Raw genomic sequence first — 26,543 nt, forward strand, 5'->3', positions numbered from 1 at the left:
GGGTGACACATCACAAGCTCCATGAAGATTCTAAAAAAAGAAGAGAATACTTCCAAAGCAGGGCTGGACTGAACCCTACTTACTGAGGGGAGATCCAGGGGCTCTAAGGTTGTGGGTGCCCCTTCTGCTGCTTGCTGCTCTGTGCCCAGGGACACCATAGGCAGAATGTGTTAGGGGGAGTCACTGGCAAAGGCTAGGGAAAAAACTACATCTGAAAATATGAAAATACTCAAGAATGAGGAGAAGAATGGGAGAGGAAAGGTCATTAAGGAAAATAAGGCCATACCAGTAAAATAATTTTATTTGCTTTTAAAATAGTCATCAATGTGAAATTTCCCAAAATTGGGAGTAACAGTCTAGAGCCAAGGTTAAGAATGGGGCCAGGCCTAACCCAGAACCCACTTTGAGGCCCCTAAAGCCCACCCCCCCTTCCAGAGGGAGGGAGGAAAACATCTGAGGGGAGCCCTGAGTCAGTTGCTCCCTCACCCCTGGGCCCAGCTGGGCCAGGCCCCTTGAGGGCAGCAGCTTGTGCAGAGAAAAACTGGTGAGAATCAGAAATTAAGAGGTTAATACCCCCCAAAACAACCAAAGCTCATGAATATAAAAGGAGGATGGAAGAGGAACACTGATGAGCGAGCCCCTGGGCTCCCCAGAACAGCCCAATTTGAGCTGGTTGACCGGAGGACAGGACTTGAGACCCAATTGCATGTTACCTTTGGAAAATAAATATTCCAAGAAAAGGAAAAAAAAAATCATGAATGAGGCAAGCTGGTGCCAGCGTCAATGCAGCTGAAAGGCCTAGTGTGGCCTCTCTTTCACACAGGGAACAGAGCTGTGCAGGTGTGGGAAGGAAGAGCTCAAGCGCCTAGGCCTTCTGCAGGCCCAGTGCGACTTCAGCAGGAAAGCAAGTGGGCCTAGCTGAGCAGGGTGCCCTGCTCTTGGGCCTGGGTCAGGCTGTCCTTGCGGTGAAGATGGTGCACCCCCATCCTCTTGGGACTGCGCTGTGGGCGGCTAGAGCTGGTGAGAGGCCAGGCCCTGCCCTCAGTGTGGGAAGTGCCAGGCCCTTCTGTCCCCCTACCACCAGGCAGCAGGCTCTGACGCTCTTCTTCAGGGCTGATGGGCAGGTTCAACTCTTCTTCCTCCTCCTCCCTGGGAAAACCAGAGTCAGGTTCTGCGGGCAGCAAAAGCCCACTCTCATCAGGTAGGGAAAAAGGTGCTGGAACCACCTCATCTCTGTCAGCAGGGTTAAGGGCAAAATGGCGCTGGAGTTCAGGGAGTGCATCGCGCCCAAAGGCTGTGCGCTGGACCACAGCAGCAGGTGGTGGAGTGCGGTCCACAAATGCACGCTGCCAGCTGGCTAGCAGGTCCTCTTCAGAGCTGGCTGAGCTGGCAGGGGTGCTGAGTGTTGGGGGTGCTGGGTTGGGTTGGTGGTGGGGTGAGGCCTGGGCCGAGGCAGGGCTGCTGGGTAGAGGGCTAGGGCGGGCCCGTTCACTCCCCTCCTCCACCAGACTCAGGGAGATGGCCTGGCGGGTGGCATAAGTGCAGTTGGGCAAGGGACTGTTACGAGGGATCCGAACCTTATCTTCAGAGAACTCTATTACCTTGCGGCCAGGATACAGTGGGTGTGGTGGAGATGGGGTGGGGTATGGACTCAGCTTCTCAATGGCTGGCAAGGGTAGCTCCTCCTCTGGGGAGCCTCCTGTAGTACCCAGAGAATGGCATTCTCCATTGGGTTGCAGGGTGGGACTGCCAGGGGCTGGGGGACTAGCTGGGTCACCAGGAGCACCCCCACTCATGTCCACATGCACAAAGACATCCTCAGCCAAGGGGTGCCCAGTACTGCCTGACTGTGCTGAATTGAGCAGTAAAGACTCTGGCTTCTCCAACACCCGGGCAATGACTGAAGTAGGCACCACAGCTCCTGGGGCCAGGCTAGGAGCAGGGCCTGGGCTGGCAGCCTCTTGACCACTCTGCAGATGTTTCCGAACCATGTCCTGTAGCTCACAAGGCAGCTGGGATAAAGGAGCAGAAAAAGGAAAAGAGATGTGAATGAGTCCAACTGACAACAGCTTGACTCAGCAAAACTAATGGCTACCACACATAGTACCACTGTGTACTATTTACTTTCTGCTGAATAACATCATTTCATGGATAAATAGGCTCAGTCGGTGTAAAATAACTTGAAACTTTTGATTAACACAGCCAGAATTTGAATCCAGATCTCCCCTACCTGGGCAGTGGCTTCTATCCAAATCAGACTTCTGTTTGGAGAAATCTACAGATCAGTACCTCTACAAATACCTCTATTTTTTGCAGGCTGCATTGACCTTAGACCTAAGGCCCTTGGGTCTACAGTTTGCCTCCTGAGGTGATGGGATCACATGGGCCTAATCCTTTCTCAATACTCATGGCCAATAGCTCTGGCCAACCCCTCTTTCCTGCAAAGTGTCCTCAAACTGAGTCTCTTGTCTCTGATTATAAAAATAACAGGGCTAGCCCTGGCTAGCCCCAGCACTATCAATGAGCAATGACATGGGGGACACCAGCAAGGCTGACTGGCTTGAGGGGCAACATGGAGGCAAGTAGGCAAAACAGAAAGGAGGAGCTAAATGCAGGAGGATGAAGACAGGTGCAGAAACTTGAGTGTAAGGGGTCCTAAAAAGGCTGGAATGGCACTGGTCAAGCAAGGGGTATGCTCAACTCACATCTGCGAACTTGTGGTTACGGAAGTGCGACTTGTTGCACTTGAGGAGCTGCACAGCCAGGTTGCAGTCCAGCCGGTACCGTTCCTACAGACACGGATGTGCTTCAGATTCCAGCCTGGCCCTGCTCAGCAGCAGGGCTAGCCAGGACAGACCCCACCACTGTCAGGAAAGGCCCTCCGAGCAGGAGCAGTATACGTACATTGAGCTCCTCTAGCTTGTTGATGGTGTTCTTGGCATCCAGCAGCTTGTTGGTCAGTTCCACGATCTCCCAGTCAAGTGTCTTCCTATCCATCTCAGCCTTCTTAATCTGAGGCACAGACTTGTGGTAAACCCAATCCAGACCCCACTGGCCCTTCCTCCCCTCCACCACCTCCCAGCCCAGAGATATGAGGCCACAGGTGCTAGGACAGCCACGGCGGACAGAGCAGACAAATGATGGGACAGACAGAAGGAGACTGGGCACCTCTCTCCTGCTCTCTGGAGTGGCTGTGGGTGGGGCCATGTGGGCCAGGACAGAGGCAGTGTAAGAACTGTCCATTCACTGAGGGAGTTTGAGGGCCTCTAGGCACTAGTCAAGGCAGTTAGTACCTCAGAGACTAACTGCCACCTGTGTGCAGCATTTCCAGGACAGGACTAGGAAGAGGGAGGGGGGGCTGGGTGACAGCTGAGATGCCTGTGAGATTAGATAATTGGGGAGGAAGGGAGTTGCAGGTTCAAAAGTAGCCTTCTGATCTTCAGTTCATGGACTGGATCTATAGCCTCCCTCCCATCAAACAACTGGGCCTGCTGTCACTGCAGACAGGAAGTATTCCACGGTGACATTAGTATCTGCCAGAGTCAAGGGCAGAAGCCCCAGCCCTCTTCCAGGAGGGAGGCACTGATTACTAAATGAGCCTCACATAGGGAGAGGCAAGAGGTAGGTGCCCTTGGGGGGTAGAGGGAAATAGCCAGGACCCCCCAATCCCAAAATTTGGCTAAGGAGGCCAGGGCAAGGGAAAAAACACACAAACTCAGACGCAACTGCAAAAATCCAGCTGTGGCTAAGAGAGGCCTGAGAGGAGAATGCAGCAGCAACGGTGGCAGCATGAGGGGGAGACGAGGAGAGAAGAGAAACAGTGTGAGCATTAAGACAGTCCCCACGTGCATAGCACACTGCGGTTCCCTCCCCACCACTGACCCACTTCCATCCCTCCTAAATCCCAGGGCAGAATGGCATTTTCCTGGCAAGTCCTGGCCCCCTGCTATACTGTGAGCACAGTGCTAACCAAATCACTCTGCTAACCAAATCACCCTCCTGGACACGTTACCAGTGTATGCAACTTGTCCTCCAGCTCCTGGTTGGTCCGCTGGGAAGCCGTATAACTGTTCTGCAGCCTGAAGAGGAATATAAGGCAGACACCTGGTCAAGATCTAGTTTTTCAGGCCCTACTCAGCTCCTCCTCTACTTGGATTGTGGGCAAATCAATTTCCTAGAACCTCTCCCAGAACATCAGTTTTCTAATCAGAATCAGGTCATCTCTGAGGCCTCTTCCAGCTAACATCCTGTGAACACAAAAACGCTCATTTGCCTCTGGCCCCTGGATCACACCTGCGGAATTTGTCCTTAAACTTGTCCAGCTCCTCACGGCTCTGGCCTAGCTCCAGCTCCAGGCAATCTTGCCCAATTTCCAGCTCACGCTCCAGGGCTTCAGTGCGTCTGGTGGCAGAGGCCAGACGCCGACGAAGCTCTTCATTCTCTTGCTGCAAAAGCCTAGGATGTAGGAAGATACAGAGGGACCTGAGAGAGAGAAGAGCCAGCCCTGGAGTTTTGGGTGGAGCTCAAGAAAGAAGGCAAGGGATGATATGGGGACAGGCAACTGAAAGGAGGGGCGGACAACTGAAAGCAGAGGGATTCCTATAGCTTCAGCTCAAGTTGAGGGCAGCAAGTTCCACAGGCCTGCTGGACCTGAGAACAGAACCTGAGTTGGATGGTAAGGGAGGGAGAGGGGATGGGAGGGGACACTCCACTCCTCCAACTATTACAGAAGAAAATCAGGAAAACAGGACAGAATTGGATGGGGCAGAGCTCCCAACCTGTCTCTTGTTACCACCTAAGCCAGCCAGCCAGCCACCAAACCCCCAAGCTCCAGTTTCCTCACTGCACAATCAGGCTTCTCCATTATTAATCCTGTGGAAATCCAGCCGAGCACTGCCCTCCTCTCCAGAGTTCTTGTGTGGCTATCAGAAACGGCCATATGGGGGCAGCTGGCACAAGAGATCATTCTGTTCTCTCTGGACAGGACTTGGAGAGGGGCTGCTTGGCAAGAGCAGGCCCCTTAGACCCATCCACCTCCTCATTCCAGGTTCTCTGGAATCCCACACAACAAAACTCCCTTTTCCAGAAAAAATATCCAGAACATCAACCGACATTCCAGAGTTCCTAAAACACCCCATTTACCTCTACTCCCCTAATCCAAGGAAAGTCTGACTGTATGAGTAGCCTAACCTGGAGCTAAGAAGGACAGTCAAGGCAGGCAGTATCACAGGCAGCGGATACTCACTTCATTCTCTCTGCATCAGTCAGGGGCTCCTGAACAAAAAAGAACATAAGCTTGAGGCTCAGCTCTGAACCATTGGCCTCCTAGATGGTCTCCTCTCCAAACAGCCCTGAAAAGGGCCATGTTTAAAGTCCAAAGACTCTCACAGAAGAGAGCTAAGGGCCTTCTAGAGATGAATGTAATCCAGTAATGCCCAGACAAGCCTAGATTACCTTCTCCTGTGCCAGCTAGAAGACTCTAGAACTCCTTCCAACCTTCACCCTTAATCCTAGAATAATTTTTCAAATGGATCTTGGTACTCATGCTACCTCTCCCCAGGAAGGAACCTCTCAGCTATCCACTGGGTTTTTCATGGGCCCTGTCTCCACATAAGCATGGCAGAGACCTTCCAGAGAAATGAATAAGTCAGGCCAAACTACAGAAGAATTCTGAGTTTTACCAAAGTCTTCTCAGTCCTCTGTTGGGAAGATACGGGCAAAATCAGGACCTTGAAGGCTCAGGAAGAATAAATGCATGGGTGAAGGAGAGCCTTTGGGTTAATCCTAAATGAGAGGATGTTTTTAACCTCCTGTACCATCTTCCCCAAACCCCAACGGCTCAAGAGTCAGAGCTCGGGCAACTATATAGCACAGCAGGCAAAGGCTATGTATAGCAGGAAGGAAATGTGAAGGGCCTACTCCAAATGAACCTAACTCCAACAAAACTGTAGTCATTGACTTTGGAGCCAATGAACCTGAATTTGACTCTGTTCCACTGCATACTGGTTATATAACCTTAACTTCACTAAGCCTTATTTCCCTCAACTTATAAGACTGGGGGATGCCCACCAGGTGGCACCTAGAATAATAGCTGGCATTTTTATCTAATGCTCCCTGAACTGAAAGGGAAAAGCAATGGCATTTTGTACACTGGTGGGCCATGTGCACCATGTACATGTGCAGCATATATACCGATGCTCAGCGTCTGTTGAATTTCAAGTCCTTTAAACATGTTCCGTGTGCTGTGGAGGCAGGGCAGCAAGGACAGTCAACCACAACACTTGCCTCATCCTCTCAGGAGGCTTAACAAGGGAGGAGAGTTAACCTGAAGTATGCTGTTAACTATATGCCTTCCAAGAGCAGAGTCTGGACCTAACACAGTTCCTGGAAAGAAGTATATGTTTAACACATATGAGCCAAACAAAATAAAGCTAGAGGAGGGGCCAGAATTCCTGGTGACAATAAAGAGCAGGTGCTCTGGTTGAATGGCTCTTCTCCACTACAAAGGGCTAGAGAGTCTGGTGGGCTGCCTCTCGCAAGGAGAATAATACTGTATGGGAACACTCTTGCTAAGCTCTGATGGCTCTGGGGTTCCCTGGCATATGGACTATAGTCCCCCAAAAGGCTGCATTTCCCATGAGGACTGCTGCACTAGGAAACCCTAGGCCTGTATAATCAGCACTGCCACATGCTCAGCCCAACTCGGGGAACCAGTAGCTCAGACAGAAGAAGTCAGCTGGACACCCAGCCTCAGGGACCTGCTCTTGCCAGCCAGGACTCGGGTACCAGTCTTACTGACCTCCTGTTCCAGTCGGGACCCAGGAATTTCCAGCCGCAGCTCCCGATGCTCCGGCGGTGCCTTACGGTAGGGTTTCTTGGCAGGGGCTGCACTGGTCATTCTGGGAGGTGTGGGCTCCTCCACTTTCTGAGGGGAAGCCAGGAAGGAAAAGGTTAAAAAATGTGGTTAAGAGGTCTTTGGATTGAGAGGAAAAAATAATGATCAAAGGGGACATATATTGGTGCCAACACATAGGACGATAGGCCTGGGATATTGTTGGGTCATTAGAAGGGCTGGACTTTGATGTGTTGGTCCCCATAAGTCAGGGCAGTGCTGGGGGATGGGGACTGGGTTCCATAGGGAACAGACAGGCAGGAAAGGCAGGGCCCAAATCCTGGACACCAGAACAAGTGGACCTTGCTTTAAGAGTGGGGTAAGAACTCAAGAACAGTCAACTGCTTTCCCTTGAAAGTGGAAGGGGCTGCAGAGGGAAAACTACTCTCTGTTTAAATGTTTCCTCAACTCTATACTGGGGCGGCTCTGAGCAGCACCAATTTCACAGGGTTGCTGTAGAGATTATCTAAGGCACTAAGAACAGTGCCCACCTGTTAAGAAATGCTCAGTAAATGCTTACTTTTTAGGGCTGGGGTTGTGCCTCAGCAGTAGAGCACTCACCCAGCACGTGCAAGGCCCTGGGTTCGATTCTCAGCACCACACAAAAATAAATAAATAAATGTATATTAAAAAAAAAAAAACTTCAAAAAAAATGCTTACTTTTGGGGCTGGGGATGTAGCTCAAGCAGTAGTGTGCTCGCCTGGCATGTGTGTGCCTGGGTTCGATCCTCAGCACCACATTCAAAAAAGATGTTGTGTCCACCGAAAAACTAAAAAAAACAAATATTAAAAAAAATTCTCTAAAAAAAAAAAAAAAAAAGCTTACTTTTTAAAACATTGTAAGCAAACACAGGGTTTGAAGATGTTCACTCAACCCAGGCTCCTTGGTGGGGATCTCCAGGCTTGAGAGAGCTCCCTGGTCACTGCCACTGAAGGCCAAGCCCTTCTGGCCTTTCCACTCTCTTTTTACCAGCTTCCACCAAGACAGGACACCTGCCTACCTGCCTGCCCCCTCACCTACCAGCTCCCCTAGAAGAGATCCAAGTGAGGGACACAGGCCTCATCAGGAACATACCGTCTGTTCGTCAGCAGCTCTCTCCGTTCCGCTGTCCAAGAGTTAGCCCTCGGTTCTCTGCATCCCACAACCCCTCCACTTCCTCTAGCCAAGAGCTCCTGAAACCAGAGAAGGGAAGAAAGTGGAAACCAGGTGTCAGCGCCTGTCTGTCAGTGCCACAGGCCTGCTTGCCCAGTTCAGGACACAGAAGGCCCCAGGGAAAGCCAGGCAAGGACATCAAACAGTGGTCTTGAGGGAGAAGTGGTAGAGGCAGATGATGACCAAGACACTGGGTTCCCTCCTTTCTCCAGACAAGACATCTCTCTTCACACAACTTCATGGTCCCAGCCTACCATGTGCCTGACTCTGGAATAGGTTGGGTTCTGTCCTGTCCCTATCCCCACCTTGCAGCTGTCCTATTCATCTCCCAGGCCTCTCAGAGTCTGGAAACAAGAGATTTAGGGAACATGGGTTACAATCGATAACACAATGAAAAAGCCTAGCAGAGATACAAGAAGATGGGCAGAGAAGATGCTGGAAAGGGAGTTCCTGGAACTATTTCACAATGAACCTAAAGATCACTTCTGTGTAATGGTGGTCAACAGACTTGGCAATGAGGAAAGGTAGGTCCAAGAAATAAAATCTGAAAGGCAGTAATTTAGACAATTTTGCTCACCTTCTTCCCCTGAGGACATCTGGCAAATATCTGGAGACACTTTTGGTTGTCAAAATCTGGAGGGCTGGGGTTGTGGCTCAGTGGTAGAGCGCTCACCTAGCACGTGCAAGGCGCTGGGTTCACTCCTCAGCACCACATAAAAATAAATAAATAAAATAAAGATATTGTGTCCAACTACAACTAAAATAAATAAATAAATAAATAAATGAATCTGATGGAGGTGTGTACTATTGGCACCTAGTGGGTGGAGGTCAGGGATGCTGCTAATCATCCCACAATGCACAGGACACCCCAACAAAGCATTATCAACAACAAGGGTCGGCAGTGCTGAGGTTGAGAAACACTGCTACAGAAAACCCCAGCAGGGAAGCTGAGACCTCTGGTTCCAGGCTCAGAGCTACTCTGGCACACTGTGGATCTCTGGCTAACTCCCTTCCTCAGTGTATAAACCTGCTCTGCATCTATGCAGATGTGGCTCCACAGAGTGACCTGTGAGGTCCCCTCCCAGGTTTTGTGGTTCCAAGATCTACCCAGTGCCCTTCCTGGCTCCCATCTGTAATAAACTAGGCTACAGCATGGGGGCAGCAGCCACCACAGTGATCCATGGAGGTAGTAACCTTAGGTGGCCTTCTGGGTATAAAAAACAATCTCTTCCCACCCCCATCAACCTAAACAGAGCTGGGGGCAGAGGGAAGCCTTGCAGGCTAAAGCATGTGTTCCTACTGTCAGGACATGTCCTGGCCAGGACTCCAACAGGGCCTGGGGCAGGAAGAATGGGGTGGGGGCAGGGAGGGCGGGAAAGCAGTAGTCTCTCTTCTGTCTGGTCCCTGGTCTGGGGTTTTGGGGGGAGCTGGGGTGTGGCAGCACAGGCACGAGCCGCCAGCCTCCACCCCTCTTATGAGAGGCAAAAACGTGTCCCCACAGGGTATAGGCAGCATGCTCTGTTGGGCTGACTCCCTACACAGGAATCCAGGCGGGCCTGAAAGGACAGTACATTCCTGGAGTGTGGGGGAACAAACAAGTCACTGCCACATGTGCCCTGAGGCTGCCCCTCCAGAAGCCCTGGAGTTTGGGCTCCCATGGCCTGAGGAGAAGCCCACAAAGTACCAAAGCAGCCTGCATACCTGGACCCTGATACTCAGTGGATATATGTGTGGATGTGCATACCGAGTTGGAAAACGAAAGGGCCAGGGACATAAGAATAAGACAGGCAGTTGAGAGCTTACAGAAACCCAAGGTAGTGGAGCTGGGGTTGTGGCTCATTGGTAGAGTGCTTGCCTAGCATGCACAAGGCACTGGGTTCGATCCTCAGTACCACATAAATGTAAAATAAAGATATTGTGTCCAACTACAACTAACTAACTAAATAAATAAATAAATCTGATGGAGGTGTGTACTACTGGCACCTAGTGGGTGGAGGTCAGGGATGCTGCTAATCATCCCACAATGCACAGGACACCCCAACAAAGCATTATCAACAGCAAGGGTCGGCAGTGCTGAGGTTGAGAAACACTGCTACAGAAAACCCCAGCAGGGAAGCTGAGACTTCTGGTTCCAGGCTCAGAGCTACTCTGGCACACTGTGTCCACCTAAAACTTAAGAATAAATATTAAAAAAAAAAAAAAAAAGAAAAGAAAGAAAGAAACCCAATGTAGTAGGGCTGGGATTACAGCTCAGTGGTACAGCACTTGCCTAGCATGTGTGAGGCCCGGGGTTCAATTCTCAGCACTACTTATAAATAAATGAATAAAACAAAGATCCATCAACAACTAAAAAAAATATGTATTTTAAAAATTAAAAAAGAAAAAGAAACCCAGTGGAAGGCTCCCAGAAGTTAGTCTTTCTATCTCCCTCCTTTCCAGAGGAACCAGGTCGCTACATTCTTCCCCTTTTCCTCCTTGGTCAGCTAAGGTGCCCCTTTCACCTGACATGCTCCTCCTTTCTCTATTCTCAGCCTCTTCTTTACTTTCCTATCCTTATTCCTGCCAAGGCTCACGCTATCCTCTAGGTACCAGAACACTTGTGTGAGTGGTGGAGTGGGAGTGGGGGCAGGGAGGACATGGATATGCCCTTACCTGCAGGCAGAGCTGCCTCACTGCAGGCCCCACACATAATATAGTTCATCCCACCTCAGACCTTAAGATCCTCCTCCCAACTAAGCACACATTTATTTCTATGGCTTAGCTAGGAACATCTAGCTTGCTGAATAGAGAACAGTGTGGGTACAGCTGGCAGTGAGATGGGCAGTAAATGCAGACAAGGAGTCTGGGGGTACAGGGTGTGGTGAGAGGTTGTTTTCTCCTAGCCAGGGCCTACTCTCATCAAACATGCCACAGTCACAGGATGGGGAACACTCCTAACCAAGGAAGCAGAAAGTAATGCTCATGGGAAAGACAATATACTGGGGCACCTGCAGTATTCTCCAACCCAAGTCCACCAGGGAGATCTGTGCCACTCCCTGCCCCCTATCCATAAATACCAGGGCATGTTGGGACACCAAGCCCTAACTCTAACTCCTAAAATCTGCTAAGTGCCTCAGATCCAGTCAACAAGAGGCTCATAATTCCAGCACAGAAAAGGAACACAAAGGGCCAGGCAGCCCACTCTTCTAGACTGAAGAACAGACCCAAGGAAGAGTGAGAAACAGCTGGAAACCAAGTTTCCCCAAGAAGAGAAAAGACAAAAGGGATGAACTGGTGGCACTGGAATAGTACCACCAGGAAGACTCCACCAGCCACATCTCCTTCATCCAAAAGTTTCCCAGGTTGCTCTGGAGTATTTCAGCCTGAGGAGGACTCCCAATCCTGTGCTGAGGTCTCCAGGGAAAGCAGCAGGACAAACCAAGAATGGGCCACGGGATGGGACAAGCAAGCTGCAGCCAAATACAGCTTCTGGGGCCTCTAGGCCTCTAGGTGCTGAGTGGGGCTCCAGGGTGCCACCAAAAAAAAAAAAAAAAAAAAAAAACGGTCTTCTAGAAGGTCTGGCAATAAATAGGGAAGCGTCCCTCTCCCATCTCCATCCAACTCACCTGAGTCTCAGGGAATTGGGGCAGATGACCCAGGATGTGGGGTTATCAAGTTGTGCTGGGTCTCTATTATAATAGCTGTGCCCTCAGAGAAGGGCTGAGGCCTTTCCAGGTGGGAACCCTGGGTGACTGGATCTGGCTTGGGGCACCTTCAGATCGACCTGCCAGCACTGTTGATGGAGACACCCAGGGTAGCAGCCACCCCTCCCCAACCCCTGAAGGTGAAGTGAGCCGAAAAGGGGCTCTCCTAGTCCCTCATCACCCCTACTCCACCCCTCCTCAGCTCCACCTCCTTCCTCTGCTTCATGGCACTCATTTTTCACTTAACTCAAAAATCAGTTCGGAAGGAGAGAGTATCTCATATCTGCTGGGACCAGGGCAAGGGGTGGGGGTGATAGCTTCCTAATTGCCATGTTGCAATCTGCCGCCTGTTGCCGCCTGCCCCGTATTAAATACCTTTTCCCTGATTACAGCCCATGGGGCACGATTAGTTGCCTTCAGAGAACAAAGTCGACTTTCATTAGAAATGGGACTCAGCATGCACAGGAACCTGCACTATGAACCCACTTAACAGCTGAGCAGAGTACAGAGATAGATGGAAGGCATAATCTGTACCAGAAGCTGGCTGAGCAGTGTTCTTTACTCAAAGGACAAAAAAGTGTGCCAAGCTTCATCTAGCCAGATGGGATTCACACCTGCCCCCTTCTGTGGATATGTGCATATGACTGTGGCTTCCATTGTAGCCAGAGATGACTACCGCTGGAGTTGGAGTGGGATAAGAGAAAAACCTCTCAGAATCCTGATTCTTTCCAAACCCCTATCCTTACTACTCCTCCCAGCAAACATCCTCTCAGGAAGCAACAGGAAAAAGGTTCAAGCACAAGAGGCACATGGATGCTCTCCCACTCCCTCTGCGGTCCTTTCTGGGATCTGCCCAAGGCCTAGCAAAGTACAGGAGAGGAAGGAGGTCTGAGTATGCGGCTGCAGTATGCCCACTGAGGTCTCAGAGGCCACCTCTTCAGTGGCCCAGGAGAGGGAGACAGGAACAAATCCACAATGGATGTGGCTTTTTAGATTTTCAACCTTCCCTCTTCAAACATCTCTAGCTTCCCCAAAACATCTCTGCACTACCACATGTAGTGCATAACTCCACTGCATAACTCCACTGACCCAGGATCAGCTGCCCCACAGGGACCGACTGGCTCCCTACTACCCACGTCACCAGCCCCTCCTTTAAGATATTATGCCCCAACAGTTTATCTGGGCTCAGAGCATTTCTGAATCTACTGATAAGCCTTTCTGCTCACAGATATCAATAATTCAAGCAAGCAAAGGGTCAATGAACCCAATCTTCTGACTCAGGGAGGGCTCACACATCACCACAAAAATCACTAGAACTCTTCTTCATAATTCAAAGAAGGTACAACGTAGGCTAGTAATTACTACTGCTTTTGAAATGAAAGGAAAAGCAGCCTCATTGCAGAACTTGCTGGGTATGCTGTGTGTTGCCTATTCCCTCCAAACCAGCAAGAGATAAATAAACCACATAAGCCCTTCCAAAAGCCCCTCATCAAACACTAAAACACAACTAGTTCAATCACACAGAGAATGGGGCCAACTCAGGAACTGCTCTGAGTCTTAAGCCTTGATGTGGAGTGGGAGTTGCACACCTTTGTGGGATAAGATAACCCTTCCCACAAAAGCCTGGCTGCTTCTTGAGCCTCTGATATTCAAGCTCTGCCTCCAACTAAAGTCCAAAAAACAAACCACCATCTTGCAAGGGCCAGCCCTGTGATCAAGTGACCCAACAGTGGTCTGTGGATTGCTTATGAAGATTGCCAACATCCTGTGCCACAATATAGTCCCTCTCCACCCTGACTGCCTGTATAAGAGGCAGAACAGTTCCCCCAGCATGGCAAGCTGATCCTAGGAAAGCTGGGTTCAGCCATCTCCAGTCTCCCCCTGGTGCCCCTCCCACTTGCCACCAGCCCCCAGTTTCCGGCCTGCAGCTGTTCCTAAGATACATGAGCAAAGCCCTCAGCAATCCTGGGCGCGTGGCAGGCAGGCAGCCAACAGTTCATGGGGTGGGGCCTGGGCAGAGGTTCTGCTCAGGTTAGATGAGTAGGATGGAAGATGCCAGTCTGTGCCCGGACCAGCTCTTCTGCTCCTCCAACAACTATGCCTACCACCCCTCTGGGCAAGTACAACCTCACCCTCTTGGGACCAGCTGCCTGCAGTCCTTTCCTGGCTCTTTGCCTGCTCTAAAGTGAACAGACTGACAAGGTTTTGAAAGCCAAAGGACAGTAATCATTCTGCCCCGGAACAATCCTGAGGATTCAGCACTAGTGCTAGTGAACTGTGAGAGCTCATCTGGCTCCCCACCTGAGCAAACACCTCTAGTCTATCCACCTGACCCTCAGCTAAGCACATACTTAATAGGAACAAAACAGTTAAAGGCTTGATGATGGTCCAAGCTCCCCACAATAAAGGGAGAACCAAAAAGTCCCTGAGTACACAGCCAGCAGCTGACATTATTCTCAATGCCTTTTCTGTATGAATGTCCCTAAACCAGGCCTCACTAGAATCACTAAAGCTCTTTTCATAATTCAAGAAGGTACAACTCCAGGTCTTTTCTGCTTTCCTGATCAGAGCTAGGCCCCAAATCCCTCCAGCTTGCTTAAAAAAAAAATTCCCTGCACCCCTTCCATTTATATACAACCACCCCAAGCTATTAGTCAGGTCCCTGCCTTCTCCCTCCCAGCCCAACAGGAACAGAGTTCATCTCAAGGGCTTGAGAGTCTCCAGCTCCCCTGGCCAGCCTGCCCAGCACTACACTGCCTCCAAAGCCTAGAAACAGTCTTTCTAAAGAGCTGTACAGATCAGCAGAAAGCACCACGCAGCAGGCCTTCCCAATATCTCCAGAACCCTCTTTCCCTCTCAAGCCTGGAGGAAGAAAGGCTCCCAAGGGTGGAAGCCTCTCTATGCCAGTCAGCACTCACCAATCTCCCACTGAGGCCAGGACCTTTTCTGGGCACAATGTGGAGTCCAAAGCCAAGTCTTGCCTCTCTGGCTGAGGCGCCCTTCTCAGCACTTCTCGGCTAAAGTCCACCTGAAGTTCCAAATGTGGAAGTAGGCAGGGGCCCCAACTCTACCAGCTCCACCTCCCAGAGTGACAGTCGCCAATGGGAGCTACATCTCAGACAGGTACCTGGTTCTGGGTTCCAGCTTTCAGTTAAAGTAGCTTTTATTTTCTGCCCAGGGACATTCCCAGTGCCCCAGCAGGCAACATTCTACTCAACCTCTCCACCCAGAAGAGAACCTGGCAGTTGATCCTAACTTCTTATCCTACTATGAGAGTAATGGAGACACTCTCCAACCTTCTGCTCTTGACAAAAGGAGGAAATGCTTGGTCTAAAGAAAAATATCATTCCATCTAGCTTCAGCTGTACATGATGCATGAGCAGCAAAAGCAGCATGGTAACCAGGGGATACCTCAAACTCTGCGGTGCTAAAAGCATAGACTGAATGGAAATTCCACCCAATTCTGTTTTGAAAGAGAATCGAGGAGCATAGTACTGAGGGGAGTGGGAAAGGGGTGCTGAAGAGTCCAGCAGCAGGCAGGCAGATGGGCAGGTGATATATACAGGACAGCTCTCTGTCCTGGCCATGAAGGGGGGCACATCCCCACCCACAGCTGGGAGATTGGGAAATGACACCAAATAAGCTAAGGAGAGGAGGCAGTTAGGTTGGGGAAAGAATGGAGGAGAGACACTGCTGGTGATACCCCAGGGTGGGTTAGCTGGCCAAGGTTAGACTCACAGGGTTAGTGTCTTCTCCCCAACCAGCCAGCTCTCCTGGTTATTGCTGTTAGTGACAGACTCATGGCAGACGCCCTCCAGGCACTCCATATAAACAGACAGCTTGGTTTGTGAGCAGCCCAACTCCGGAGCTGCAAAGAGAGAGCAAAGGAAGGGCCAAGCTATGGGATGCCCGCAGGTGCACACAGCACTCTCCAGTGTATTGCAGAATCACCTCTGGATTCACTACCTGACCCTTCAGAGCTTTGTGCCACCCAGAAAGGAAGCCAGGTAAAGCAGAACACTCTGCCTCAGGCAACCAGGGAGTCCAGCTCGCTGAACCAGGCAACAAGCTTCTGATTGTTCAAAAGAAAGAAAAAAGCCAGGCACTGTGGTGCACTCCTGTAATACCAGCAATTCAGGAGGCAGAGACAGAAGGAACACAAGTTGGAGGCCAGCCTCAGCAACATACCAAGTGACCCTGCCACAAAATAAAAAATAACAAGGGCTAGGATGGAGCTCAGTGGTAGAGCACCCCCAAATTTTTAAAAATAAAAAATAGAAAGACATCTGTTATGGAAGAGAACACAGCTCCCAGTCTCTCTATTCCCTAGTCGCTGATGCCAGGCTGCACTAGGACTCTGAATACTGGGTCATAAGAACAAAGCCCCCACAGCTGCAGCTGCCACCCATCTCATGCCTGTTCCAGCACAGTGCATCCCACTATCTCCCACAGGCTCTGAGGGAAGGGGCTAGGAGAGAACCAGCTGAAGACCAGAGGCTGTGACAAGAGATATATGGGAAAGCACAGCACAATGGAGTAGTGTGTGACCCAGCCTAGAGCAGGGTCAGTCAAAGGAAGGGGTGGCACACTGCCACTTAACAGTTTCTGAGAGGGCCAGGGGGATGGCACTTCCCAGGCAACCATCCTGCAGAGCAAGGATGAAGGCTACTGCCAGGCTCCCCAGACTCCAATAGGGGCTATTCTCCCCTCTCAGAAGGAGTAATGTAGAGGGTGGCTAGTCTGCCCAACACAGCAAGCTGGAGAACAGTAGCAACTCTTTCCTGAAGATTCCAGAGGCACCAGGAAGAAAGTGACACACTTCCCAGTTTAGAAAACGCAAGGCAAATGCCTCCACAGCAGTGGAGTCCTACAGGACTGGGGCAACAGGACAGGAAATGTACAGCACACATTCCTGCAAACACAAGGAAAGCTAGGAAAGGGGTTCTCTTCCCTATTCTAGGAAACCCTGTAGGCTCTGTGATGACACTGGTGAAAAGGGAAGACTAGTTACCACCCCAACCCCATGCATGGGCCTGTCCTTCTCCCAAGCCCAGGGTCAAGATTCATGAAGGCAGGAAAATCCTCTAATAGGCTCTTCAACTGCCCAGCAAGTGGGATCCCTGTATATGTTTAACTATAGTCCCAGAGCTCAAAATGACCAAGGTGTTACTTAGACAAGATACAACCATCTATAGGATAGACACAACTGACCATTTTCCTAGACTCATTAGAAAACCCATCTACTGATAGGCGACCTTCAAAACCCTCACTCTGAAAAGATCTAAGAACTCTAAAAAAACACCAGTCAGACAAGGTTTGCTTTCAAATGGTAGATGCAGCAAGTAACCTGGATAATTCACAGTTTTAGAAGTCAGGGCCTCTTGCTACACTGAAACAGTAAAAGGGAGCCAGCCCTTTAGAAGACCCCGTATGCTAGGGAGGACACTCTACCAGGCTACCCAGAGGCTCCCACAGGGTCTAATCTACTCTCCTGGGCAACTTAAGAGAACAGAGCAGTGGAAGAACAGGATGCATTAGTACTGGGGTGTATTTGTTTTTAAAGGTGATAAGTGCTGAGGAATGTCTAGAAGAATACAAAAATGACTAGAAACTTCTCAGTGATAAATGATGAATACTGGTTCCCTATCATTAGGGAAGGGGATTAGGAGCAGTGGGAACTAAAGGGAGGGTCTTATTTATTAATTTTGTTTATTTTTCTGTAGGATTGGTATTTTTCTACAAGAGATATTTATTGTGTTTATGATGAAAACCAACAGTCCCTAGACAGACAAAACTCCTCCATCTATACTACATTTTACCATTCTGGAAATGTCACTTCCACTGTATTTCTGTTGATTCTTACAAAACAGCTGGATCTCTCCCATTTCAGGTTCAAAGAAAACAAGTAGCTTGCCCAAAACAAGGGCAGTACTGGGACAGAACCCTGTTCTGTCTTTAATTCCACTGCAAAGCACAGAAAACTGACTTGTCCATTCAGTTAGTATGCACTCTGCTGGTACAGGTATGAGTCAGCCACTGGCCAATTCTGCCCTCATTGCAAGACCCTCAAAAGCTTTTAAGGTTGAATTCCCCATCAGGCAGACTGAGATGGTACAGAGACCATCGCTCAGAAACTCAAATATTAGCTCAGAGTTCCATCCTACTAATTAGCTGAGTGGAATACTGGGGCTTGGGAGGTCTACTCTGACTTCCCAAGAGGAAGACCCTCCCTTCTCAGGAGATAGTGCCAAGTTCCCTGATCCAGTTCACTGGAAGAGCACAGAAACTTCTCACAAACAGGGGGCCACATCCTTTACAGATTTTACATGTCATCTAGTAGACCGTTGGTACTTCTAAGATAGTAACCAACAATGCAGTCCCTTTCTAGTGCTCAGAGCCAGTCCAAGAGAAACTTGGTCCTTCTATTTATTTTATTTTATTGGTACTGGGGATTGAATCCAGGGGTGCTTTACCACTGAGCGACATTCCCAGTCCTTTTTAATTTTTATTTTGAGACTAAATTTTAGAGGTTAGCCTTGAACTTATGATCCTCCTGCCAGTCTCCTGAGTTGCTGGGATTACAGGTGTGTGCCACAATGCCTGCTAATGAGATCCAGTCCTTCTGAGGCCTAAATGCACACAACACAATCCAGTCAGGCTGGCTGATCCAACCTCCTCTCAGGTCTGCTTAACAAACAATGCAATTTATCACTCCCACCAAGACCCATTAGCAAAGCTATGCCACTATGCAATGCATACTCCCACACTGAGAGACAAAGGGTAGAGCCCAGGGGAAATTTCTTCACTTCACTTTTAGCTATTGGTTTCATCCTTTTGATTCAACTGGGCATTGATAAAAGTTGTAGTTATTCCCGTCCCCCCCCAAGCAGCCCCATCCCCCCCAAGCAGTGAGCATACCTAGTTGGGACTATCCATATAACTCAGCAGGTTGCATTGGCACTGAAAGGCCTTAAAGAATAACAGAGGAGGCCAGCAAGACTTTTAGGAGATGTTAATTAAGGAAGAAAAACTACCTCCTCTTTTAACCCCTTCCTGCTGGCATAGGAGCCTGTTATTAGAAAATAAGAAGGCTAGAAGGGAAGAGAGTTGAATCCAAGCACCTGGCAGATCCTTTAACCACATGAATTTAATGCTAGAAAATAATTAGTAACAATATTGTTAACACTATCACCTTTTGTTTATGCAAGACCTTCCTTCCTGACCTCAAAAGGCTTTGCCAGGGAGATCCTGTATACTTTAATCTTACCCAGGAGGATGGGCTGGGTCACACAGGATAGATCGGCACTAGGACCTCAATGCTCAGCCTTCGATCAGCGATACGAGGCGCTGGATTCCATCTCAGCACCACATAAAAATATAAATAAATAAAATAAAGATATTGAGTCCAACTACAACTAAAAAAAATATTAAAAAAAAAAAAACAAAAAAACAGCAGCAGCAGCAGCTTCAGAGAAAGATTTACACTACAATGAGGTAAGTGCTCTGCGGTCACAGAGATGCACCCAGCTGGGGCAGGAGTTTAAGGACCAAACTAGAAAGCAGCCCTATAGAGGACTCACATATCTTCCTTGTCTCACTGCAAGCTCATACTGGAGTACTACCTGGCATTAATTATACAAATAAGAGGTCTAGTAGACACAGTGGCACATGCCTTTATAATCCCAACTAGGAGGGAGGCTGAGGCAGGAGGATCTAAAATTCAAGGCCAACCTGGGCAACGTGGTATGGGCTGGGAAAAGAAGATACTTAAGAGGTCTAAACCTCTGCAAACAAATTCCTTTGTTATTTGTTGGGGACTGCTGCCCTAAGGACTAGCCCCATCAACTACACTAGAAACAAAAAGGCAAAAAACGGATTGTGACTCTCAGTTACAAATCCTATTCTTGTGGAGAATCTGAGTTAAGCCTATTCATGGCACAAGAAGAACATCAAAGGCATAAGAAAATTGGGGCCAAGAAGCCTGGCTTCCTCAATGCCTGCATGTGTCCCATCAGTGTCACCTAATACTTTTCAATCCATAAAATATCAAGGAACATGGTCCGAAACACTCCATCCAGTCATCCACTGCATGCAGCCTTCGGTCTACTCAGTCTTATTTACATTATGAACACACATCTACCAGCCTTACTTGTACCCACTAGGAATTCAACCAGGTCTGCTCAGCTCCAAATCAGACTATCACACTGCTCATAGCACCTCCTGCACCAACTCCCCTACCCAGGATCAGGAGAGTTGCTACTCCACAGGAGGTTAACCAAGTGAAAAACAAAGTGAACAGAGAACTTATGACTCAATATGTTAAGTGCCAGAACAGAGTTCAAACCAAATGCTGCTGGGAGTCAAGGAAAGGAAAACAAGGAAGGCTTCTCACTGGAGGAGGCAAAGGAGCTGGGTTTCAGCAGATGAGCAGTTTGAGACAGAAGGATTATGGACAAAGCAAGGTACACAGGCAAAGAGGAATAAAATAAATGATGGCCATAATAAGTTGGAGAGCAGTGAGAAATTTAGGGGCCCTAAAGCACAGGACAGATGAGGTGGAGAGGCAACACCTCAGATTAAAGGACTGCTCTTGGGCCAGAATGTAAAGAGCCTTTTGCATGCCAACATCAAGAATATGGACTTTAACTTAAATAAGGGAGAACCACAGTACTTCTAAGGAAAGAGGGTCTTTTGTTTTGGTTTTTCAGAGGTACAGAAGTTTATTTAGAAAGAAGATATACATTCAAGGGAGAATAGGGCTTATCTTCAGAAGGAAAAGCCAAGAATTTTTAATAGGAAAGGGTTTTTTTAGGGGGGAGGGGAATGGGAGGGGAGGTTGTACCAAGAATTGAATTTAGGGCCACTGAGCCATATCCCCAGCCATATTTTGTATTTTATTTAGAGACAGGGTCTCACTGAGTTGCTTAGCCCCTCACCATTGCAGAGGCTGGCTTTGATTTTGCTATCCTCCTGCCTCAGACTCCTGAGCTGCTGGGATTACAGGCATTTGCCACTGTTCCCAGCCAGGAAAGTAATTTTGACAGCAGCATGAAAGACAGATTGGAGGGGGAAAAGAATGCCCACCCCGTTTCAATCATTCTGCATGTACCACAATATTATAAAGTACCTATTAAATGCCCAGCATCATCCTAAATGCTAGAAATACAGTAGTAAATGAGACACAGTTGCTGTTCTAAGGGCACTTACAGTCTTGTGAGAGTCAGACAAGTAAACAGGCAAATAAGATATAGCAGTATTAGAAGCAAGTACAGAAGAAGAGCCTTAAAGGTAGGTTGGGTACTAAAGAAAATGTTTTAGTCAGCTTTTGTGTTGCTGACCAAAATTGTTCCTGACCTGAAAAGAACAACTTAAGAGGGGGGAAATTTTATTTGGGGCTCATAATTTCAGAAGCCTCAGTCCACAGATGTCTGACTCCATTGCTCTGGGCCCAAGAGGAGCCAGCACATCACAGGGGAAGGGCAGAGCAGAGGGAAGTTGCTTCTCTCATGGCAGCAAAAAAGCAGGGAGAGAGGAAGGGGCCATAGGACAGATGTACCCTTCCAGGGCACCCCTCCAGTAACCCACCTTTGCCAGCCATACCCATCTGCCTACAGTTATCACCCAGACAGCCCATTCAAACTAGGATGGGCTGATTAGATTACAGTTCTCACAATTCAAACATCTTACCTCTGAATATTCCTGCATTAACAAGAGATTTGGGGGGACACCTCATATCGGAACCATAACAGGAGGACACATTTTAAACTGAGACCTAAAGGACAAAAAAAGGAAGGTAACAGAGATTAGAGGTCAGGAAATGCAGACAGTAGCACCTGTGGGTGCAAGGGGCCCAGAAACTAGAAATAACAAGCAAAGTTTAGAGAGCTGTTAAGAGGATGGATCCATGTAAGAAATGAAGGCTCAGCTGCAGAGATCCTTGGCACTTCAAATACAGTTCCAAGGAAGAAGTGAAGGAATCAGATTCAAAGATAATGCCTGAATGAGGGGCACTATGAGAAGAAATTGATTTACACAAAAACAAAAATGGTATAAGGGGACAAGTGGCTCAAAATCCATCAGTCCCCATCCTGTAATTCAATTATTTGCTAAAATGTGACCTGAGTCCAGAAAGTCTGAAGACATCTACTAAAACACACAGTTATACTCTAGGAAGAAAACACATTTCAGTATGCTGACTGCAGGATATTATTCTGGGATGCATGGTTTCTAAGTTAACAGAGAAAGGGAGCAAGACCAACAAGATACCACAACAAATAGAAAAATTTACTAGAAGGCTGGGCCAGAGTTCCCAGGGAAATCCCGAAGTCCTGGGCCCCCAACTCCCTTGAAATCAGGTTAAGACAACCAGAAACATGCCTACTCTGATAGCAGGGTAGAAAGTCATTTATTAAAGAAAAAGATGGGCCTGAGGGCATGTTAAGTAGACAGAACATGACTCAGAAGAATCCGTCTTAAATACAGGGCAAATGAAAACCAGTCAATCAAACCCTGGCACACCTCTGCCCCCAGTTTGCATGCAGCCTCCGCCTTGCTAAAGGGAAAGAGACTTGAGCACAACCAGGGCCATTATCAGACAACATAGGCTTCAGCAGAAGCACATCTGTTTTCCATTTCACCTTATGCTGAATGGAGGAAGCTGTTTAAAATGCCTCCTTTTTTTCTCCTGTGTAGGCTGCTATTTGCTATTTTTAAAAGAAAGACTATATCCAGACTGTCTATGAATTTAATACTATAGAACTGCTCTTATCAGTAATCAGTCAAAAATAAGCCTATGTTCACATCTATCTTATCACAGATACCCCCACCCGGCCTCCTTAAAGGCAATTTAGAGTGGATTTGAGTCTGTTCGCTCAACCCAGCCCAAGGTTTTCCAAAGGGCAGTCACCAAGTTGAATCATGAACAGAGAGCCCAGATTTGGCTAACACAGCAGAGCCATTGTCTCTGCACCAGTTATTATTTCTGAGAACAAGACGGCTGTGATGAAGAACTTGGACTTTCCCCCCACAAAATTTTAAATTAACCAAAAAAAAATTTCACTATAATATAGTTATACATCTAACCATCAATACAGTCAAAGAGGAACCAGGATATAATGAAACAAAAACAAACAAACAAAAAATACAAATTGGCATTAGGCATACTTAAAAGTCAACTTCACTAAGCAGGTTGCCCATAGTCCCAGTAGGAGGATGTTTAACCCAAGAGTTACTGGCTAGCTCGGCATCATAGCAAGACCCCATCTCAAAAAAAAAAAAAAGAAGAAAAAATTAGCCTGGCACTGTTGGGCACTCCTGTAATTCCAGCAACTCTGGAGGATGAGGCAGGAGGATTAAAAATTCAAAGCCAGGGGCTGGGGATGTGGCTCAAGCGGTAGCCCGCTCGCCTCGCATGTGTGCGGCCCGGGTTCGATCCTCAGCACCACATACAAACAAAGATGTTGTGTCCACTGAAATCTAAAAAATAAATATTAAAAAATTTTCTCTCTCTATCTCACTCTCTTTTAAAAAAAAAAAAAAAAAAAAACAATTCAAAGCCAGCCTCAGCAACTCAGTGAGACCCTGATTCAAAAAAAAAAAAAAAAAGGCCTTGGATGTAGCTCAATGGTTAAGTGCCCCCTGGGTCCAAGGTTCAATTCCCTGTACCAAAAAAAAAAAAAAAAAAAAAAAAAGAGATAATATCAATCAAAATAAATAAATAAATAGTTCAATTGCTACAGCCAAATTGCCTGGGTTCAAATCTCACTCAGCTCTGCCACTCATTAACTGGGTAACCTTTCGCAAATTCCTTAACTACTCTGTGCCTCCATTTTCTCATCTGTAAGACAGAGATAACAGTATCCACTTCGTATGATTTATAAAAATTTGTTAAGACATGTAAAGTGTTCACAACAGTGCCAGACACACAGAATGTGCTTGATAAGCACCATTATTATCGCTTAGCTACAAAAAACAATTCCACAGCCTCACAGTTTCAAACAGGAAGTCACTGTCATTTTAACGTCACTTTAAATAACTTAATAAGAGTATTCTCAGGGCTGGGGATGTGGCTCAAGCGGTAGTGCGCCCGCCTGGCATGCGTGCGGCCCGGGTTCGATCCTCAGCACCACGTACAAACAAAGATGTTGAGTCCGCCGATAATTAAAAAATAAATATTAAAATTCTCAAAAAAAAAAAAAAAGAATATTCTCACTACACACACACACACACACACACACAAAAAAAAAATCTACACTATCCAAAAGCTGTGCCTCATCTCTCTAACATCAGGTTAGCAGCCCAAACCACCAAACCAGTACAGATCCTCCACAGAGACAGCAGGTTCAACCATGAAGTAAAAATTAGGGTTTAGTTCTGACTATCATAACAATTAATGCTCATAAAGTATCAGGCACTGATACACTAACGCATTCACTTGTTTAATGCTCACAATGACCAATGAGGTAGGTACTCTTACCCTCCACATTGATCAGTGAGAATCTGAAGCACAGAGAACTATGCAATTAATAAAGGATATATATAGCTAAAAATTGCTATTAGAATTTGAACTGCGGGGCTGGGGATGTGACTCAAGCGGTAGCGCGCTCGCCTGGCATGCGTGCGGCCCGGGTTCGATCCTCAGCACCACATGCAAACAAAGATGTTGTGTCCGCCGAAAACTAAAAAATAAAAAAAAAGAATCTGAACTGCACACTCTGGTTCTAGAGACAGTTCTCTTTAAATCTTCACCACACTGTTCTGGCTGATTACAATTTCCAAGGAGGCATCTACAATTGCCTTCATAAAAAGAAGGTTCTCAGTGTTTTAGAAGTGGAAGTGCAAGTAACCATTATCAGTTCTGCATATACCTAAAGGTTTTGAAGTTGGCTTAGTAATTGTGATTTGTGGTGTTCTGAATAAAACTTTGGTGGAGAGTGGGCTGTGCAGAGAGCAAGAGATAGTTAGTGAGGAGTTCTAGATCAAACCAGACCAATTGTGAAGCAGAAGGTGGTCCTGAAGCAGGCTCCAGTAAAAAGCCCGAGCCATGAGATAACAATAGGGCACCAGTCTCCAACACCAAATCCTGTATTTCTCAGGTCATATTTATTTCAGCTAGTAAAACTGATTTTTTTCTTTTCTTTTCCTTTTTTTTTTTTTTTAATTTGATGGAGATAATACAAAGAAAAGAAAAACTACTAGAAAGGGCAAGCTCCACAATCCGTTCCTTCCTTTACTTCACTGGTCCACCTGTAAAGCAAACTCAAGGCATTTTGAGATAGAGACCAAGGTGATAAAATTCCCAGAACTTGACACAGTGCAGTTTGACCCCTTACCATAAGCTCATCTGGGTTTCTTTTCTCTACTCCCAAACTGCCTTTCCCTCATCTCTAACAACACTCCCACCAATCCACTTCCCAAGGAATACAAATAAGCCCTTCTTACCACAAGTGCAAAAGTAACTTGGAGCAAGAATGAATTCAGGCCTGGCATGGTGGGGCACACCTGTAACCTTAGCGTCTCAGGAGGCTGCAGTAGGAGGATCACGAGTTCAAAGCCAGCCTCAGCAACTTAGTGACACGGCCCTAAGCAACTCAGTAAGATCCTGTCTCTAAATAAAATACAAAAAAAAAAAAAAAAAAAGGACTGGGGATATGGCTCAGTAGTTAAGTGTCCCTGGGTTCAATCCCTGGTTTTAAAAAAAAAAAAAAAGAATGAATTCAGAACCTGGCAACAGCAGGTATCTAAATGGTCAGTGAACAACATCAGTTGCTCCCCACCATCTGTTACCCACAAATCATTTCCAGGCAGAACGTCAAACTTAAGGTATTGTGGGAAAACAGAAGAAGAAACTGCTCGTGTAGGAAACTGCTTGTGACAGGGATGTGTTACAATACTTTCAGCCTGTTCTTTATTCTTTAGGTCCTTGTCCAGATTTCCTCGACAGATGAAGGCACTCAGGCTCAAGTCTACACCAACTCTCAAAAGGTAACCTGTGATCTAAGCAAAACACTAACTTAGGGTCCACACACAAAGAACAATCTCTATAGAAGAGCAACCCTCTCAGATTAAATGATTCCCAGCATAACTCCAAGCCCATGGATCCTCTCCCAGAGAGTGTATCAGCCAGAAACTATCACTGGAGGACACCTTACCCGCTCTGGGATTGGGCTGGGGCAAGTCCCTACCTCTTCTTCTTTCCAAGCAGGCACTGTGATTTCTTCCAGTCCCTGGGGACCCTCAGTCTTCAGCTGAAATTGGGGCAGATGCTGCTACAGGAGCTGTGGAAAGGCTGATCTAAGCCTGGAAAAGGTCATTCGACTGACTTTAGTTCCCTCCTTAGCAAACTGTCCAGCATTCTCAAGAACTCTCTTCCACCCTTCTGCACTATTCCCCCTTTACTAGGAAGAAATCTTTCCCCTCCCACTAGTCTGGTACAGTCAGGCCTCGAGCTCGTGCTCCAGGCTTCTTTACGCTCGATTAAGAAATTATCTTCCAGTTCTTGACTCAGTTCCCCATGACCTGAACCACACGGATTTCTGGCTCCTCCGCCCCAAACCCCTCCCTTAGGGCTGCCTCTGGATTCTAGGCCCCCCTCCCATCCGCCCCATCTCCTTTTTTTCCTCCACCTCCAATCTTCCTCCATTCCATCTCCTCTTCCCCAGCCCGGATTTAGTCCTTTTTCTGTCACTACTCCATGCTGGGGTCCTGCGTTATCCCGCTTCAACTCTAGCCTCCCGGCCCGACTAGTCTAATCCCACAACAAACTTTCCGCCGCTGCCCGCTGCATTCATGCCGCCATCTTGCCGCGGGGCAAGCC

At 47.8% G+C, this 26,543-nt stretch overlaps 1 protein-coding gene across 12 annotated transcripts; it reads right to left on the reverse strand.

The window, feature by feature from the left end:
• Positions 1-283: 283 nt before the first annotated feature.
• Positions 284-26,543, reverse strand: Tjap1 (tight junction associated protein 1). Of its 12 annotated transcripts, XM_076858666.1 has the most exons (14): positions 26,492-26,543; positions 25,912-26,026; positions 21,416-21,500; positions 15,467-15,596; positions 8,623-8,747; positions 7,968-8,065; positions 6,800-6,925; positions 5,246-5,274; positions 4,294-4,455; positions 4,013-4,079; positions 3,727-3,756; positions 2,905-3,012; positions 2,706-2,789; positions 284-2,012 (listed from the first exon to the last, which is right to left on the reverse strand). In XM_076858666.1, exons 7-14 carry the CDS (start codon positions 6,896-6,898, stop codon positions 915-917), a joined length of 1,677 nt encoding a protein of 558 aa, XP_076714781.1. In that variant the 5' UTR covers positions 6,899-6,925; positions 7,968-8,065; positions 8,623-8,747; positions 15,467-15,596; positions 21,416-21,500; positions 25,912-26,026; positions 26,492-26,543; the 3' UTR covers positions 284-914. The 12 variants fall into 12 exon arrangements, with proteins under 12 accessions (XP_076714781.1, XP_076714783.1, XP_076714784.1 ...); XM_076858668.1 differs by lacking the exon at positions 21,416-21,500; XM_076858669.1 differs by lacking the exon at positions 8,623-8,747.

This window comes from Callospermophilus lateralis, chromosome 6 (assembly GCF_048772815.1).
Source record: "Callospermophilus lateralis isolate mCalLat2 chromosome 6, mCalLat2.hap1, whole genome shotgun sequence".
In the NCBI taxonomy this organism is placed as follows: domain Eukaryota; kingdom Metazoa; phylum Chordata; class Mammalia; order Rodentia; family Sciuridae; genus Callospermophilus; species Callospermophilus lateralis.

Excerpts from the sequence above, each read along its gene's own strand:
- Tjap1 (XM_076858665.1), bottom strand. The coding sequence starts at position 6,898 with ATGACCAGTGCAGCCCCTGCCAAGAAACCCTACCGTAAGGCACCGCCG. Across the intron at positions 4,456-5,245 it reads ACTGATGCAGAGAGAATGAA|GCTTTTGCAGCAAGAGAATG; the intron begins GTGAGTATCCGC and ends CCTACATCCTAG. Across the intron at positions 4,080-4,293 it reads TTTAAGGACAAATTCCGCAG|GCTGCAGAACAGTTATACGG; the intron begins GTGTGATCCAGG and ends ATTCCTCTTCAG.